At 45.1% G+C, this 16,598-nt stretch overlaps 1 protein-coding gene across 3 annotated transcripts; it reads left to right on the top strand.

Moving 5' to 3' along the window:
* The first annotated feature begins 4,270 nt into the window (after window positions 1-4,270).
* GPR161 (G protein-coupled receptor 161) lies at window positions 4,271-16,252 on the top strand. Of its 3 annotated transcripts, none has more exons than XM_083736862.1 (6): window positions 4,271-4,462; window positions 8,066-8,477; window positions 9,760-10,484; window positions 10,947-11,051; window positions 11,307-11,426; window positions 12,697-16,252. In XM_083736862.1, the coding sequence occupies exons 2-6, from the start codon at window positions 8,110-8,112 to the stop codon at window positions 12,942-12,944; spliced, it is 1,566 nt and encodes a 521-aa protein (XP_083592988.1). In that variant the 5' UTR covers window positions 4,271-4,462; window positions 8,066-8,109; the 3' UTR covers window positions 12,945-16,252. The 3 variants fall into 3 exon arrangements, with proteins under 3 accessions (XP_083592988.1, XP_083592990.1, XP_083592989.1); XM_083736864.1 differs by having other exon boundaries at window positions 4,330-4,462; window positions 9,760-9,806; XM_083736863.1 differs by lacking the exon at window positions 4,271-4,462 and adding an exon at window positions 4,774-4,844.
* The last annotated feature ends 346 nt before the right edge of the window (window positions 16,253-16,598 follow it).

Raw genomic sequence — 16,598 nt, 5'->3', positions numbered from 1 at the left:
GTCTCCCATGTGCGGGGCAAATGCATATGAATCAGTGTGGAAACTCAAGCAAGGAGGCCCTTTGTCGATGAGGCGTTTGCAATAGTTACTCCCCCTTTTCCCCAAATCCCATGCAAAGGGAAAAAGAGACTAAACAAGGATGAGAGCCTCGTTTGTTTTCTTCGCAGGGGTTACACCACCGGGTTGGTGGGTGCGGAGTTTCTGCCCTCTCCAAAGCCTTAGAGAAAGCAGAAAGTAAACAGAAAGTGACATGCTTAAAGTGATGGCCGTTCATTTTCTATCTGCTATGTAGTTTTGAAATAGCCCGGGAGTGTATGTAACCCATAGGTGCAATGTTTTCGACAGAATCGTTGTGTCTGCCCAAAAGATGCACAGGGTTTTGTTTTGTTTTTAAAAGTGGCCGACAGGCTCCCATGCCTTTAAAGGTTTCGTTGCAGGCACAACTTCAATTGCTGCAATCCTCCCCATATGGAGACATGGGGGTTGCATCTGTTGAGTATCTGCTTTTTATGCAGCCCTGTAGCCACAGGAGGACCTGACTCCCTCAAGGATATTCAGAGGCACGTTCTGTGAATTTTTAGTTTTCATTTAAAAACAAACCTCTAGCTCTTGCAAGATATAAATGCAGTCAGAATGATACCCAACTGAGCACTAAGAACTAAATTTCCTCTCACTATTCAGTAGTCTGGCTAATGAATGCACTATGTCCTTATTTTTACATTGTATAAATCATGTTGTTGTTGGCATCTGTCTGTCTCGAGACAGTGGAAGAGCGCGCCTTCGTGGTTAAAGTCAAACAGTTGCAGAGTCACAGTGCCTCCTGTGGCTGTAGAGACTGATACGGGAGAGATATGTTTTGTTGCAAGTGGGGTAGATGAAGGCTTCTGGTTATGCTGCTATAGGCGCACCATTGTGTTGCTTCTCTTTGTGCTCCTCCCAGTAGTTGCTCTCCCTCTACTCCAGCCTTTCTCAACCTGTGGGTCCCCAGATGTTGTTGGACTACAACTCCCATCCCATACAACCCCTAGCTAGCAAGGCCAGAGCTCAGGGATTATGGGAGTTGTAGCCCAACAACATCTGGGGACCCACAGGTTGAGAACTGCTGCCACTGCTGTAGATACACAAACTGTCTTTCTCTAGGCACTGTGGTTGTCTGCAGGGAATTCACACAGGGCATGGTTAATGTTGCCACCCTTCATGTCACATTTGTAGACATATTTGTAACAGAGTTGATCTGCTAACCGGCCTAGTGCCTGAAGCCAGCTCCCTGTGGAGCACGTCCTTGGGGATCCTGCCATCTTCCATTCTGCAGCTGTGACCAAACCAGCGTAGACGTCACTGGGAGGACAAGCTTATTGGCAAGGCAGCTATGGTATTGGTTCGCCTCTCCAAAAGGCTGTGGGAGAATGTGATGCTAACAACCAAGATCAAGGTCAACCAGGCTTGCCAGTTAACCATGCTGCTTTATGGAAGTGAGCTGTGGATGACTTATAAATCAGTGTTTAATGACTTGGTATATGGCAATTTCTTATGTTCCCCTGGGGATGGGGGGAGGCAGCAGCTTCTGCTCATCCTTCTTCCATTCTCGCTCCAGCACACCAGACTGCCCTTCCCCTGAGAACAAGGAGCAGCAACTGTTGTCCAGGCTAAGGGATGGCCAGTTGAAGGTGCCCTGCCCAGGGTGTGGCAAAATCCTCCACCCTCATATTCCGTATCCCTCTGTTCCATAAGAGTTCTGTGTCAAACATTCATCAAAAATCTGTTATCTTTTCATTTTCTGGCCAAGCACATACTTTTCCTTTGTTCCTTCAACTGCCTAATTAACAGTTTCTATTTACTTTCTAAATCATTTAATCTAAATAGGGAATGAAATGGTGCTTTAAATTCTGCCAGTTGGATAGAGCTACGTGGGTAGAGAAGAGCAAGGAAAGACACCGAATAAACAAAACGCTTACTTCATCATAACTCTTCATTTATTAACAAAACCAATCAAATGTTACATACACGAAATGCTTGCTTTTAACTTTTCTGTGTCTTCTAACACTTGCCAGCAGCTTAACTGCATTTAGGAAACACCCACCACAGAGTTTTCTGTTCCAACACTCAGTGAGCGAAAGGATTTTTCTTTTGGCTAGAAAGCATGTTTATCTTACTCTTCCACATTTCAGAGATGAAATTAGGCCAGCTCTTGAGTGTTCGCAGTAGCCTTATTCTTACAGCCAGGACTGGCTGAGTCCAGATACATATTTATAGATGTTGTTACACAGGACTCTTCTCCATTTACTGTACATCATAAATTTCCTTTTTCATTTTTTCAAACACTTTAAGAATGTTTAATCTCACAAATAATATGGTTCTTCTTATTGCAGAATAGCTGAAACTCATTTTTACATGTTGCTGTTACTCAGCTATACAAAAGTAACCCATATGTACTCAGAAGCTGCCAGATCCAGTCGTCTTTCAACAGCTCAAAAGCCTAGCTGCTAATCCATGCTATACACAACCCCAAAGAAGTGTGTAGAATTTGTAACTCAACTGTAAGACTATAAAATCTTCCTCCAAGGAGTTCAGGGTGATATACACAGTTCTTACTGCCTTTTCATCCTTAAAACTTTGTGCAACAGGAGACACTCATCTTTCTATTACAAGTGGTGGCAAGAATGTCAACGGCCAGCAAATGGAAAACTTGTTCACCTCTCTCCATTGATTATTGGTTTGGTATAGTCTGGGATATAGCTCTCTCTGAGCATCTTACATATCAATTAAAAGTAACTAGGGGAGAATCTAGATCGGATCATATATATGCATCAATACAACAGAGATGGAACATAGACAATGGTCCTATTTAGTTTGTAGAGAGACTATGTTCTAGAAGAATAGGATTAAGTGATTTCCCTTGTATTGTGATTATAAAAGATGCATCACATGGATTAATGGAGAGTATTATTTTCCCTTTCTCTTATCCATTGTAGTTTTCCTTATTTTCCCCTTACTGATATAAAAGTTTGATGTTGTTTTTATTTTGTCTTTATTTTTAAAATTAATAAAGTTTCTCTCTCTTTAAAAAAAAAAAAAGCTTTGTGAAATAGGTAAAGGAAGAGATTTTGCCCAGTGAGCTTCAGGCCCAAGCCGAGATTTGCAGCCAGATCTTCCCAATCCTAGCCAGACACATCCATACCAGACATTTAAAGCATATTTACACTGCTGCCATGACTTCCCATAAAGTATCCTGGGAACTGTAGTTTGTTAATGGCACTGGGAATTGTGAAGAGTAAATTACAGTTACCAGGATTCTTTGGGGGAAGCCAGTGTTGCCACTACTCCACACTGGCTCTCAGCTTAATTCATTTTGGATCAGTCAGAAGAATTTAGCCCAGGCGTGGGCAACTTGAATCCCTCTGGAGTCATCTTCCAGGGCTGCATTCCAGAGGTGGGCAGGCGTGGAACCAAAACTGGGTGGAACAACTTCTTTTCTTCCACCGGCTTCTCCTTTCCTCTCTTTGCTACCAACATTCTGAAATTACTCCAAGGGCTGCATGAAATTAAGCAGAGGGCCACAGGTTCCTTAATTCTGCTTTAGTTTGATGGACTAGGACGCAAACTGTTGGAAAACCCGCTGAATTCTAAACAAAAAAAATTTCCTTCCAGTAGCACCTTAAAGACCAACTAAGTCAGTTCTTGGTATGAGCTTTCGTGTGCATGCACACTTCTTCAGATACACTCTTCAGATACACTGCCGCTGAATTCTGTAACTTCATTGGAGGTGCTTTGTTATTGAAGGAAAGCCCTTGTTGCAAAATTAGCTGTGTGCTGTTCTGATCTTGCCCTAAAATACTGTGGATTCCATCCCTTTCCCACAAATACTCCTTTCTCTTCTTATCTCTCTCTCCGTGTTGAGTCTGGTGCACAGCAAAATGGAGGGGAGAGAGAAAGTTTATGGAGTGTGAAAGACAGGAATCCTGAGGGTGGAGGGGAGAACAGCTATATAATATAAACTGTTTAATACTGGCGGTGAACCAGAGTACTGCTTAGGAACATCTCCCAGCTGCTGGTTTTCGAGTAAACCGCCTGGTCTCTAAAAGGCAAGGCAGCACTTTTGCCCAGGGCGAGCCTCGGCGTCGTTTCCTCACGTTGCCCGGCGCTGACTCGCAGGCAAGCGCGGAGCCTTGGCTCTCTTTCGCCTCGCGAGCGCGAAAGATCAAGAGGCGATATCAAAAGAGGGGCAGCAAACTGGGGAAGGACAAAGGAGGGGAGGAGCGGGGGGGGAGGAATGGGAGGAGCGAAACGGGGACTGGCGGGATGGGGAAGAGTAGCTGGGAGGATGGACGGGGAGGAAAGGGGGTCGGGCGCATTTTCTGGGAGTCTGGCGGCAGCGGCGGCGGCTGTGGGGGGTCCTGGGCGCGGTAACCTGACTCCGCTGGCCCTGGACGGTCGAGCAGGAGGAGATCGGCCGGGTCTGACGGTGAGTGGGTCTCTCTTCCCCGCGCCCCAGCCCGGGATGAAGGGAAGGTGCGCGCAAGGGCGAGAGCGCGCGCGCGCAATGGAGGGGCCATTGTGTACGAGAGGAGGTCCCGGCTGGCCGCCTCTTCGGCGGGGGACCCTCCAGCCCCCGGGCGGGCTCTGGGCGGCCCCCGAACTGGCGGGGCCTCCGCGGCTGCGGAACAGAACCGGCTTTGTCTATCCCCGCGGCTGGCAAGGCGGGCGAGGGAGGGAGGCGCGCGGAGAGCTCCGCCGCCGCCGCCACCGCCACGGCCCCTTCCACGCCTCCACGGGTGGCAGCTCCAGAGGAAAAGGGCTGGGCTCCAAAGACGCTTGCACGGAGCAAAAAGAAAAAAGCCCGGCTGGTTGCGGGCAGCTCCGGGGACTGGGGCGCAAAGACGGCTGGGGAGAAGCGGAGGGCTTCGTCCACTTCTCAGGGTGGCGTGTCGAGAGCATCCAGGGAGTGGGGGACTCGGAACCGACGGCCTCCTCTGCGTTTGGGTTGCTTTCGACGGGTGACGAGAGCTTGGGCTGGCAGGGATCCCCAGATCTCACACCCAAAAGCGAATGAGATGGGGAAGCTTCGTTGCCCGAATCCGTCTTTTGGTGCATGCAACTCTAGGCCTGCTTAAGATCACAGACGGCTTCCATTGATTCTCTCTCACACACACACAATTCTGCGGGAAGGAGTTGCTGCCTCGTGGTGGAACCCCGTGTCGCTAGCAAATGTGTGAATGAAGCAATGCACTTGGGGAAAGAATCCTAGACTGGTAGAGTTGGGAGGGGCTCTGAGGAGCATCAACCTCCTGTAATGCAGGAATCACAACGAAAGCATCCATGGCAGATGGCCATCCAACCTCTGCTTTAAAACCTCCAAAGAAGGAGAGTTCACCACGTCCCATGGGAGTCTGTTCCACTGCCCAACAGTTCTTACTTTCAGAAAGTTATTCCTGATGTTTACTCAGAATCTCTTTTCTTGTAACTTGAATCCATTGGTTCAGGTCCTGCCCTCCAGAGCAGGAGAAAACAAGCTTGCTCCATCTTCCATGTGACAGCCTTTTAGATATTTGAAGATAAGGCTCACATGATTGGTCTTGCCCATATGGTTCATAGCAAGGGCAGCCAATATGGTGCCCTCCAGCTGTTCCGGACTACAACTTCCATCATCCCTGACCATTGGCTACAACATCTGGAGAGCACCACATCAGCTAGTTACCCGTTTTATAGTACTGTATTACATTTCTGCACACAAACAGGACTGCACCACAAGAAAGAGGGAACCAATTGTTCTGTTTTTTTTGTGGATGAAAAGAGCTAATATACAGTGTAGGATTTCTGATCTGTATTAGTAGGTCCCTTTTTTGAACTGTGGTATTACATGTTCTGCATTAATTAATAGATCCAGATCAAAAGGGCAAAGGTTGCATTTGTGTCCCTGCATGAAAAACTGCTGTGGTGTACATGCAAAACTAATGTTGAGCACTTAAAATCCCATTGATGTCACCAGATCTTAGAAAGTGCTTGCATTTGACTAGAATCATACCTCTGATTGACAGACCTTTGGGCAGCTTGCTCAGGGTACCAGTGGTAACCAATGGAGGGAGTAGGTAAGGTAAAGGTAAAGGTACCCCTGCCCGTACGGGCCAGTCTTGACAGACTCTGGGGTTGTGCGCCCATCTCACTCAAGAGGCCAGGGGCCAGCGCTGTCCGGAGACACTTCCGGGTCACGTGGCCAGCGTGACAAAGCTGCATCTGGCGAGCCAGAGCCGCACACGGAAACGCCGTTTACCTTCCCGCTGGTAAGCGGTCCCTATTTATCTACTTGCACCCGGAGGTGCTTTCGAACTGCTAGGTTGGCAGGCGCTGGGACCGAGCAGCGGGAGCGCACCCCGCCGCAGGGATTCGAACCGCCGACCTTTCGATCGGCAAGTCCTAGGCGCTGAGGCTTTAACCCACAGCGCCACCTGCGTCCCGAGGGAGTAGGTGGTCCTTTCTAAATGTATGAAAATGCTTTGAGATTCCTGATGAGTAAGAATTGCTACTGCCCTACATGTGTAAAATCTTTCAGAATTCTTGAGCACACTATTGCTCATTCAACAGAGAAAGGTACTGCAGATTGTGGGCAGAAATCCCTGCTTCCATTTAAAAGCTAGAACAGGGAGATATTCCTATCACTAGCTATCTGCTTGTGTGGAATGCAATAAATGTTATGTACTTAACCCTGTTGTTGATTATTGTTATTACTCAAAGGACAGATTTAATTGGTGTAAAGGGAAATAGAGAATTATCTGTGTACCAAGCAATTAGATACACAATAGTCACTGTGAGACAGATCTGTTACCCATACAATGAACTCTTAACTCATTGCCGCCTCAATTTTGCTACTGCTACTATAGCTGGTTGAAATTCTTGAAATGTCAGGGAAATACTGAAAAAACATTGGAGGCTAACAGTGCAAGCCTAACCATGTCTGCTCGGAAGTAGGTACTGTTGCATTCAATGGAGCTTACTCCCAGGTAAGTAGGGTTAGAATTGAAGTCCCATAAATTTCAATGTGAAGTGTGCTCAACGAATTTACTCTGGATCCAAATGGTGATGGGTGCCACTTTTCAGTAGATTATTAAAACAATAACGATCAATAAAACTTTATAATAAAACAGAAGAGGCTAATCTTGCAGAAGCTTTTTTCAATTGCAGGAGGGCAGTTACACCCCTTGGAACTGGGTGGTGGCAGCTCATCAAGCTGTTTCTGCTTCTTCTCCTTCACCTCAGGGCAAGGTGGCTGTTTGTTTACACTGAGTTGTGCCTTCCAATTGAGACATCCCCCACTACCTACTGTATTGGCCCGAATATAAGCCACAACTCAAATATAAACCGCACCTTGAAAATTGATGGGGGGGGGGGAGGGGAGGAAAAAAACAATACCCGAATATAAGCCGCACCCTTAAAATTGGAGGGGGAGGGGGATTCCGAAAGGCATCCGCCCAATGAAGTGCAGTCACACAAGAGGAACACACATGAAGCTTGCCCAAGGAGGGTGGTTGGGAATCAAAAGGGGGGTGAAAAAGCACCCGTCCCCAACAAGCACACTCTCACCACCGAAGCCCATACGGTCGTCAGCTGCCTAATACAGTGACTGCTTTGCTGGCGGCCTTCCCCCTTCCTTACCACAGCTCAGGGGAGGCTTGGGAGCGGAAGGTGGGCTGCGCACCATTCCCTTGCGCTCCTGGGCTGCTTCCTGGTGGGGGAGCCACGCCACTTTGCTGGTGGCCTTCCCCCCCTTCCTCCTTCTTTCTGGTGGTTCGGGCAAAGCTTGGGAGCCACGGTTGGGACGGGCACCCTTGTCCCGCACCCCTGACGGCCCTCGTGCGCAGCTGTTTCAGCAGCGATATCGTAAGGTCACAAATATCAGCCACACTTTAACTTTTCACAGTCGGAATTTGAGGGGAAAAGTGTGACTTTGGGCCAATATGGTATATATGCAGCATTCCTCAAGAGAATAGGACAGACACTGAGTGTGAAAAATCTGCCAGTAAGTCTCCACCTGCATTGGCAGAGAATATATATAGTATCTCTTCTTTTTCAGGTGTCCAGCATGTCCTGGCTGCTCCAACACAGGACGCTCCGACAATGAGCATCAACTCGCCTCTCAGCAACGAGAACGCCTCAGGGAACCTTACCGTGCTGGAAGACGGAGCTGGCCGAGTTACAGAGTCCATTGCTATTATTGTCATCACCATTTTCATTTGTTTAGGAAACCTGGTGATTGTCCTCACTCTTTACAAGAAGTCGTACCTCCTCACGCTGAGCAACAAGTTTGTTTTCAGCCTGACCCTGTCCAATTTCCTCCTCTCCGTGCTGGTTCTTCCTTTCGTCGTGACCAGCTCCATCCGGCGGGAATGGATCTTCGGAGTCGTTTGGTGCAATTTCTCTGCCCTGCTCTACATGCTGATCAGCTCGGCCAGTATGCTCACTCTTGGACTCATTGCAATCGACCGGTATGTTGTCATAGAATCATAGCATCACAGAGCTGGAAGGGACCCTGAGGATCATCTAAGCCCAACCCCTGCAATGCAGGAATATGCAGCTGTCCCTTATGGGGATCAAACCTGCAACCTTGGCATTATCAGCACCAGGCTGTAACCAACTGAGCTATCCAGCTGCTTTCATTACAGATGGGATGTGGGTGAGCAGTAAAGACAAGCCAGAATACACCTGTGCAGAGAGGGAGACCCGGCTTAAAGTAATACAGGACAAGATTGTCCTGACAGAAAATACTTTTGGGGGAGTCTACAAGCGTGGGTGGCGCTGTGGGTTAAACCACAGAGCCTAGGACTTGCCGATCAGAAGGTCCATGGTTTGAATCCCCGCGACGGGGTGAGCTCCCGTTCCTCGGTCCCTGCTCCTGCCAACCTAGCAGTTCAAAAGCACGTCAAAGTGCAAGTAGATAAATAGGTACCGCTCCGGCGGGAAGGTAAACGGCATTTCCGTGCGCTGCTCTGGTTCGCCAGCAGCGGCTTAGTCATGCTGGCCACATGACCTGGAAGCTGTACGCTGGCTTCTTCGACCAATAAAGCGAGATGAGCGTCGCAACCCCAGAGTCGGTCACGACTGGACCTAATGGTCAGGGGTGCCTTTACCTTTACCTTACAAGCATCAAAGAGTGATCAGACAGAACCATTCCTCTATGAGGCCTCCCAGAAGACATCTGGCTGGCCACTCTAGGAAACAGGATAAGAACATAAGAATCCAGTTGGGTTGACCAATGGCTCATCTAATCCAACGTCTTGTTCTCTCAGTGGCCAGCCAGATTACAATGGGAATTTTATTTATACCCCGCCCTTCCCGGTTCAGAAAACCGGGCTCAGGGTGGCTAACAACAAATTCAAAACACTTAATTGATGCAACAAAAAACAGCATAAAATACAGTATAAAACGTGAATAACAATAAATTCATAATTCAAAAATCAATTTAGTGTGCACTAAATTTAGTGTGCACATTCATGTAACATCATAAATGTCAGCTGGTGCTCCAGCATACCTAATTAAAAACTGCACCATAATGACAGATTTGTACAATTTATATTTTAGCATCATCACTTTGTGTGTCCTTTGAGCTCCAAACCATGCAATAGCTGTATCTGTAGAAGTTGCCCATTTGGTTGATTACTGGGGCGAGTTTCAAATAACCAAGAGCAAGTTTTTTAAAGAAAAGACTCATTTCCCCTTCTTACTGCATGCTTTGTTAGGTTGCTGAATCCTCCTTTTATTTTTCCTCAGGTACTACGCTGTCCTGTACCCGATGGTTTACCCAATGAAGATTACAGGTAACAGAGCTGTTGTTGCCCTTCTGTACGTCTGGCTGCATTCCCTCATCGGGTGCCTTCCTCCGCTCTTTGGCTGGTCTTCGTTAGAGTTTGACCAGTTCAAATGGATGTGTGTGGCCGCGTGGCATAAAGAAGCAGGCTACACTGCCTTTTGGCAGATCTGGTGCGCGCTGCTGCCCTTCTTAGTCATGATGATTTGCTACGGATTCATATTCCGCGTGGCCAGGATTAAAGCACGGAAGATTCACTGTGGGAGCGTGGTCATCGCAGAGGAAGACACCCAAAGGAATGGGAGGAAAAACTCCAGCACTTCAACGTCCTCGTCAGGCAGCCGAAGGAACGCTTTCCAAGGAGTCGTTTATTCTGCCAATCAGTGCAAAGCTTTGATAACTATCTTGGTTGTGATTGGTGCTTTCGTAATCACATGGGGGCCTTATATGGTGGTTATTACATCCGAGGCACTTTGGGGGAAAGACAGCATTTCTCCTGCTTTGGAGACACTGGCAACTTGGTTGTCTTTTACAAGTGCTATTTGCCACCCTTTGATTTATGGACTCTGGAATAAAACGGTACGCAAGGAGTTGCTGGGAATGTGCTTTGGAGACCGGTACTACAGAGAATCATTTGTTCAACGGCAAAGGACATCCAGATTATTTAGTATTTCTAATAGGATCACAGGTAATAAAGCATGGTGGTATGGCTTATGGTATGATTTCTCTAAATACCACTTTCTCACCCAAAGGCTTGTTGCCTTTGTATTATTTTTATGCTTGCCAGGTGATGTTGAAGAAATATTAGTAGTCTCTCAAATGTGTTAGCTAAGGTTACTTAAACATCAGTTGCTCATGTTGACAGGGAAACATTCAGATTCCACTACCACTGAAAGGGAGAGGAATAAATTCCCCGTCTTTGATTTCTCCTTTGGAGATGGTATTCCTGTCATTTGGTGTTTAACTCTGGATTATGCAGACATACTTGTAGCAGCCTTTTCATTAACTCTCAGTACAGATGCTGCAGTTTAGCTGTTGGCTAATCAAACAGCTGGATAATAAGTCGTGGGAGCTTTGGAACATGCTTTTGTTAAATCTCCCAGCACTTCTCCAGGATGCAGTTTGCTAATGCTGAAAGTCTTTTTTGCAGATTTGGGACTCTCTCCACATCTCACAGCTCTCATGGCAGGTGAGAGGACTTTAGGACACAGCAGCAGCACCGGCGATACAGGTTTCAGCTGCTCTCAGGATTCAGGTAACTCTTCCTTTTTTAAAATGTCACTTGCATTTTCCAAGTTGTGAGAAACTATTATTATAAGAAACTGGATTAAAAGTGGCACTTGCTGGTAACAGTGTTTAGCAATTTAAGGTGCTAGTCTTGATCTATATAGCCCTCCATGGCCTGGGACCTCTGTGCCCAACAGAATGCTTCCTCCCATTTTTTTTTTGCGCGTATTCATCATAGTAATTCTTCCATAAATTAACTGTACAAGCCATGGTCTTGTTTTAGGAACAGATGTCATGCTGCTTGAAGACTATAGTTCTGATGGAGTTCATCACCCACATTGCCTTTATCCCCATCGACGGAGGAGTTCTGTGACTTTTGAAGATGAAGTGGAACAAACTAAAGGTGTGCTGAGGCTGGGTATTTTAGTCCAAAGCAGACAGAAAACACTTAAAATATTACTGTGTACTATTCAAATGTTAAAAACCAGACAGATCTCTGTCAAAATAGCTTACAGCTATGAGACATAAAGTGGAAGAAAAGAGATGTTGGATGAAACATAATTTATTTACTACTTTTACCTTTCAGTCAATACATAAGGTGTACAGTCAGTGCTTTTTTTCTGGGGGTAATCAATGGCACACATTACTGGCGCCTTTTTTCTAAAAGAAAAGCACTTGACTATATTCAATTTGGAAGGTTTTGGTTCAGCTGTGGTGTGGTGTGTCATCTGGACCAATAAACTATGGTCAACACTAACTATGGCTAGTTTCAAACAAGCCAACAGAACTCAGATTACTGAAACCAGTTGGATTAAAACTAACCATATTTAATATTAGCCATTGTTCCAGATCTAGATGACATGACAAACTGAGGTTAATCCAAGGTGGAAGCTTCCAAACTCCTCCAGGTAGTGAAGGAGCAGGGGAGGCTGGCAGGGAATGTGTGACTTCAGGAGGTGACTAAGCTTGATCAGGTTTCACTAAACTGTTCGCGTCTTGCTAAGCCATACTTTAGCATGGCAGCTGTTCTTCACTAATGGAAGCTAAGGAATAACATGCAAAAAGCCAAGGGGTGAAACATACAGAAAAGAAGGATGAAAACTACTTTAAAAACAGGGGACCCATATAGGGGAGCTATAGATTGTAAGTGGATAAGACACAGAAGACAATAAAATAAAGTGGGACCTGAGTTAAGCAAATTGTTCAAGGGCAACTTGAATAAGTTGCAGGTATTGAATAAAATAATAACCTGTAATTTCTGTGCTACCAGTAAGACCAGGCATGGGCAGGTGTTTTGTTAGCTCATGGAGCTGGGTGCAAAAAACAATGATACAAGTACTTGTCCTGTTATTATTACTGAAGTCAGTGTTTAATTCAAAACCATTTTTTTCTCCATTTAGATGACTCTTGCGAGCAGCCTCAATATCTGCTGCCAATGCACTGTAGTTTTAAGTTTACGGATAGATGTCCTGATTAGAATATCAGGCATTTGCTTTGCTTTGATTCTCCATTTGGTTAGCTTTAGAATTATTATGTTATTCCATGGTAGAATCCTGAAATTATCTGTATTAATAGATCCACTGAAGAGCTACTTTGTGTATGAAGTCTACAAATAGTTCCTTGTGGGCAAGGCTTCCATACATTCTTCTAAACTGTCTGTTTCCTCTATTCAGAAGCGGCAAAGAATTCTGTTCTACAGGTAAAAGCTGACGTTCATAAGTCTCTGGACAGTTACGCATCCAGCCTGGCCAAAGCTATTGAGGCAGACGTGAGGATCACCTTGTTTGGTGGAGACGCTTTACCTGGCTCTCTGTTTCCAGTGCGAACTGTGACAGGCAGCAACGGTGGTGCCCGGCGTGGGGGCAGGACCCACGTTGGCCAAAGACTGCAGCTACAAAGCATTGAGGAAGGGAACACTTGAAATTTCTTCCGAGGAACAGACGGAACCACTAGGGACGATACAGGGCCTTTTGAAAAGAAAGCAAAATGGCCTTCAGGGTTTTAGTCCAAGGACATCTAAAAAGAAAAAAACCTGAAGTCTTGTCTTAACAGTATTAGAATTTGTGTGCATATGTCAAATATATGTGTTTTGCCCTTCAGGGTAGGGTTAAGGCCACCTTGTGCCTGACTGACTGCTCAGTTAGGAAACAGGTCAAAACGAAAAGGAAATTAGAAGTAGACCAGGGAGGCTACTCACAACATGAATGATAAACTCTGCTTCTTGAAGTGATACGGGATTCCTTACAGGATCCTCTTCCTACTTTTTTTTCTTTGATTCCACCCACTGACACTATCCATTTGAGACCGCTCCTTTCCTCCACCCACCCTATGCTTTCATAAATGCGAAAGTTTCCTTCACATGCTCCTGGAGAACAGTACAAAGAAACACAACAGTTGCCTTAATAGATCAAGTGGAGTTTGTCATGTCTAGTGTTTGGCAATGGCTGAGAGATGGCATGATGTGGGGAAGACAAGGAAACTGAAAAGGAAAACTTTCAGGCATCAAGGATTGGTTCCTTACCAGATCGGAAAGGAGATGAATAGGCTGCAATCCTAACCCCATTTGTCTGGGAATGAGCCCCACTGAATTCAGTACTTCTGAGTAGACATAAGTTAGGACGGCACTGTAAAGCAGGAGGTGTTTTATGGTTGGACACGTGCAGAAATGTATGTCTAGTCTTACCTTAATGACTTTTGAGAAGTGCTGTGTATGTGGTTTTAACTAATGCACAACAGTTGAACCAGTTTTTACATCCCATTGGCAGTGTTTGCAGGTAAGCTGTGAATCAGGTTTTCCTGATGTGTAACCAGCATAAAGTGAGTGTTTGAAAACTGGAATTCATCAAGTTATCCACAACACAATGCAGCTCATACTCAGTCAAACTGAAACCTTTTCAGACACCTGCTTGAAAGCCTCTGTCCCTCTTTTCTTCTCTCCCCTCCCCCATACTTCTTTTTTGGGTTTTACAGAAAGGCTGAAACCTTCAGTCCGCTAAAACAATTGGGAGTTTTGCATAGCTATCACTAATCAGGCTTTGACAAAAATTAGCAAATGGTTAGCTCAGAATTCTGGGTTCGCAGGGGCAGCTTTGAATTCAACATTGCATGCTGCGAGGCACCTTGCCTTTAAATTCTCCTTTTATCTCATCTATAACATACAGAAATAGTAGGTGCTATTTACCTACTTGTTCCATATAAGATTACTTAAATAATTATCATACAGTGGTCAAAACATATTTCAAGTGCCATGAATAAACCTCCAGACATACAGTATGTCCATAGCTACTAATTCTTTAAGGTTAGAAGGGAGAAATGAGACTCTTTTTAGTGGTGGTGCTTTAGCATGGTCTCCTGAAGACCACTTTTAATTTCCACTTCAGTTCTGCTTAAATCTGTGGGAACGGCTTCCAAGTAAATATGGTTGGGATCACAGCCATGCAGGCTGGGGGTGATAAGTGCTGGAGTCCAACAATATCTGGAGGGCCACTGGTTCCCCATCCCTGCTAATAGCCTAGTGAATATGCTAACAATGCTTTTATGTGCATGGAAGAGTTGCTGAATTTTCCCTTCTAAGTGTTCCTCCTAGCACCACAGCAAAATGGTGCCCTGAAATACTCCCTTTCCTTTACAGGGTGTGTGGAGGATGCCATAAGGTGAGGCTTGAAAAACCTCTGGGTACGCTTTTAAATTTCATAAGGATATGTTTCCATTTGTATTACTCCACTCAGTAATGTAAATCACTGCGTGACAAAAAGCACTTGCCAATCTTTGGTTAAACAAATGAATCTTTAGAGTAACCAATTATTTTTATGGTAGGTAGGAGTCCAAGATTTTGCACAGACTTTTTCTCAAACCATCTACCCAAATGATGTTTACAACAGTTACAACTGTGCCAAGAGCTTTGAAATGTTTTATTATTCTGTGTATAACACCTGTTCTGCAGTACGGAGCAGCTCTTAACAACTTTGGTAAATGTGTTCAAGCACTCTTGCTGCTAATAACCTTTCTACAGAACAGCAGCATTTTTATACTTGCTTTTCCCTTTCCTTAACTGCAAATGGAAAATAATTACATATTTCAAATATTAAGGAATCCACTCTAGATGAATCCCAGGTGGAGGCTAATGTGGCTAACATCTAAGGCTGCAGTCCTAAATACACTTCTGGGAGTCTCATTGAACTTAGGAGTCTTCACTTCTAAGTAGATATACTGCAATAGTAGCATAGACACAATGTGATTTTTTGGGGGGGAAGATTATCCTAACTTTACCTGTTGAAGAACTGGCATCTTGCAGGGCTGGCCCTAATTTTAAGCAGCGCAAGGTGGCAGATGCTGGGATAAGGGAGAGCAAAGATGTTGTAGGGACTCTGCTTCATACAAACCAATCTGTGCCCTCTAAGCTGCCTGGAGATTGGGTGGTCTAGTCAGCCTCTGTATTTGAACTGGGGTGGAGCTGGAGCAGGGAACCATCCTGCCTTTCACCTCAGGCAGCAGCATATCTTGGGCCAGCCCTGGCATCTTGCAATGTCTTCAGGTCATTGTCACATCTGTGCCTTCAGGACACTGCTACCAGCTCCCTCAGACCCCAGGTAATTCTCAAGTCACATAGTGGCAATGGAGGCTTGTGCCCCAAATCAAGTAGCCAAAAGTATTTTCAAGAGACTGATATGGTTTCTCTTGCCTGTATTTCAAAGAAAAAAGCCCATTGGAAGTAATTGGGCCTATTAAACCAGCCTTGTTTCCGTAGTGGAGGAACAGATGGAGGAGTCAGATAGCTATGGTCAGCATTTGCTGTTTCATTGCAAAGAACTTTGAAAGGGTGAATAGATAAATTTATGGAGGATAAGACTATAAATGTTTACTAATCCACGATGCCTATGTTATTTCTCACATCAGAGGTAGCATGCCTCTTGGTGCCTGTTGCTGGGGTTCATGACAGGGAGAGTGTTGTTGCACTTATGTCCTACTTGTGAGCTTCCTGTAGGCCTCTATCTGGTTGGTCACTGTGAGAACAGGATGCCGGATTAGATGGGCCTTTGCTTTGGTACAGCAGGTCTCTCTATTTCCTTATGGTACTCTTACTGAGAAGAAAAGTAAGTTAATGAAATAATATTGTCATGCAGATTTTTGTCATTGTTGCATTCTCATTTTGTATTCCCTCCCCCAATTGTTAAAAAAGATATATGGTTTTCTATATGAATGCTTTGAAAAATTAAAAAAAAAATGTATCAAGATAGTGATTTTCTATCCCAAGGAAAACTGTCAGGAAAATAAGGGATTTATTAGACATTTGCAAGGATCAACTCTTTCAACAAGGTCTGATTAGGTGGCACACAAAAAAACCCACAGTAAATTTAACAATTTTCTACAAAGCTTTTGTTTCAAAATATTATAACAGAAGTTATAAGTAGGATTATGTAATGCCTGTATGTTATAGAACCTTTAGGCCTTATACAACACAATTAACTGGTAATTTAATCTTTAGCCTATCAGCACATATTTTCTCTGGATTATTATTATTACAATTATTAATTACATGCATATCCCATCTTTCCTCACAGTAGCTCAAGGGTCG

The sequence above is a fragment of the Podarcis gaigeae genome (genome assembly GCF_964106915.1).
Source record: "Podarcis gaigeae genome assembly, chromosome: 4".
NCBI classification, from domain to species: domain Eukaryota; kingdom Metazoa; phylum Chordata; class Lepidosauria; order Squamata; family Lacertidae; genus Podarcis; species Podarcis gaigeae.
The sequence above is the reverse complement of the archived record's forward strand: the minus strand, read 5'-3'. Positions and strand labels throughout refer to the sequence as shown.

What these genes read in the sequence shown, in the direction of transcription:
- GPR161 (XM_083736862.1), top strand. Translation starts at nt 8,110, where the DNA reads ATGAGCATCAACTCGCCTCTCAGCAACGAGAACGCCTCAGGGAACCTT. An exon ending in CAGCTGCTCTCAGGATTCAG is followed by an intron (nt 11,052 to 11,306) that starts GTAACTCTTCCT and finishes GTCTTGTTTTAG; the next exon opens with GAACAGATGTCATGCTGCTT. An exon ending in TGAAGTGGAACAAACTAAAG is followed by an intron (nt 11,427 to 12,696) that starts GTGTGCTGAGGC and finishes TCCTCTATTCAG; the next exon opens with AAGCGGCAAAGAATTCTGTT.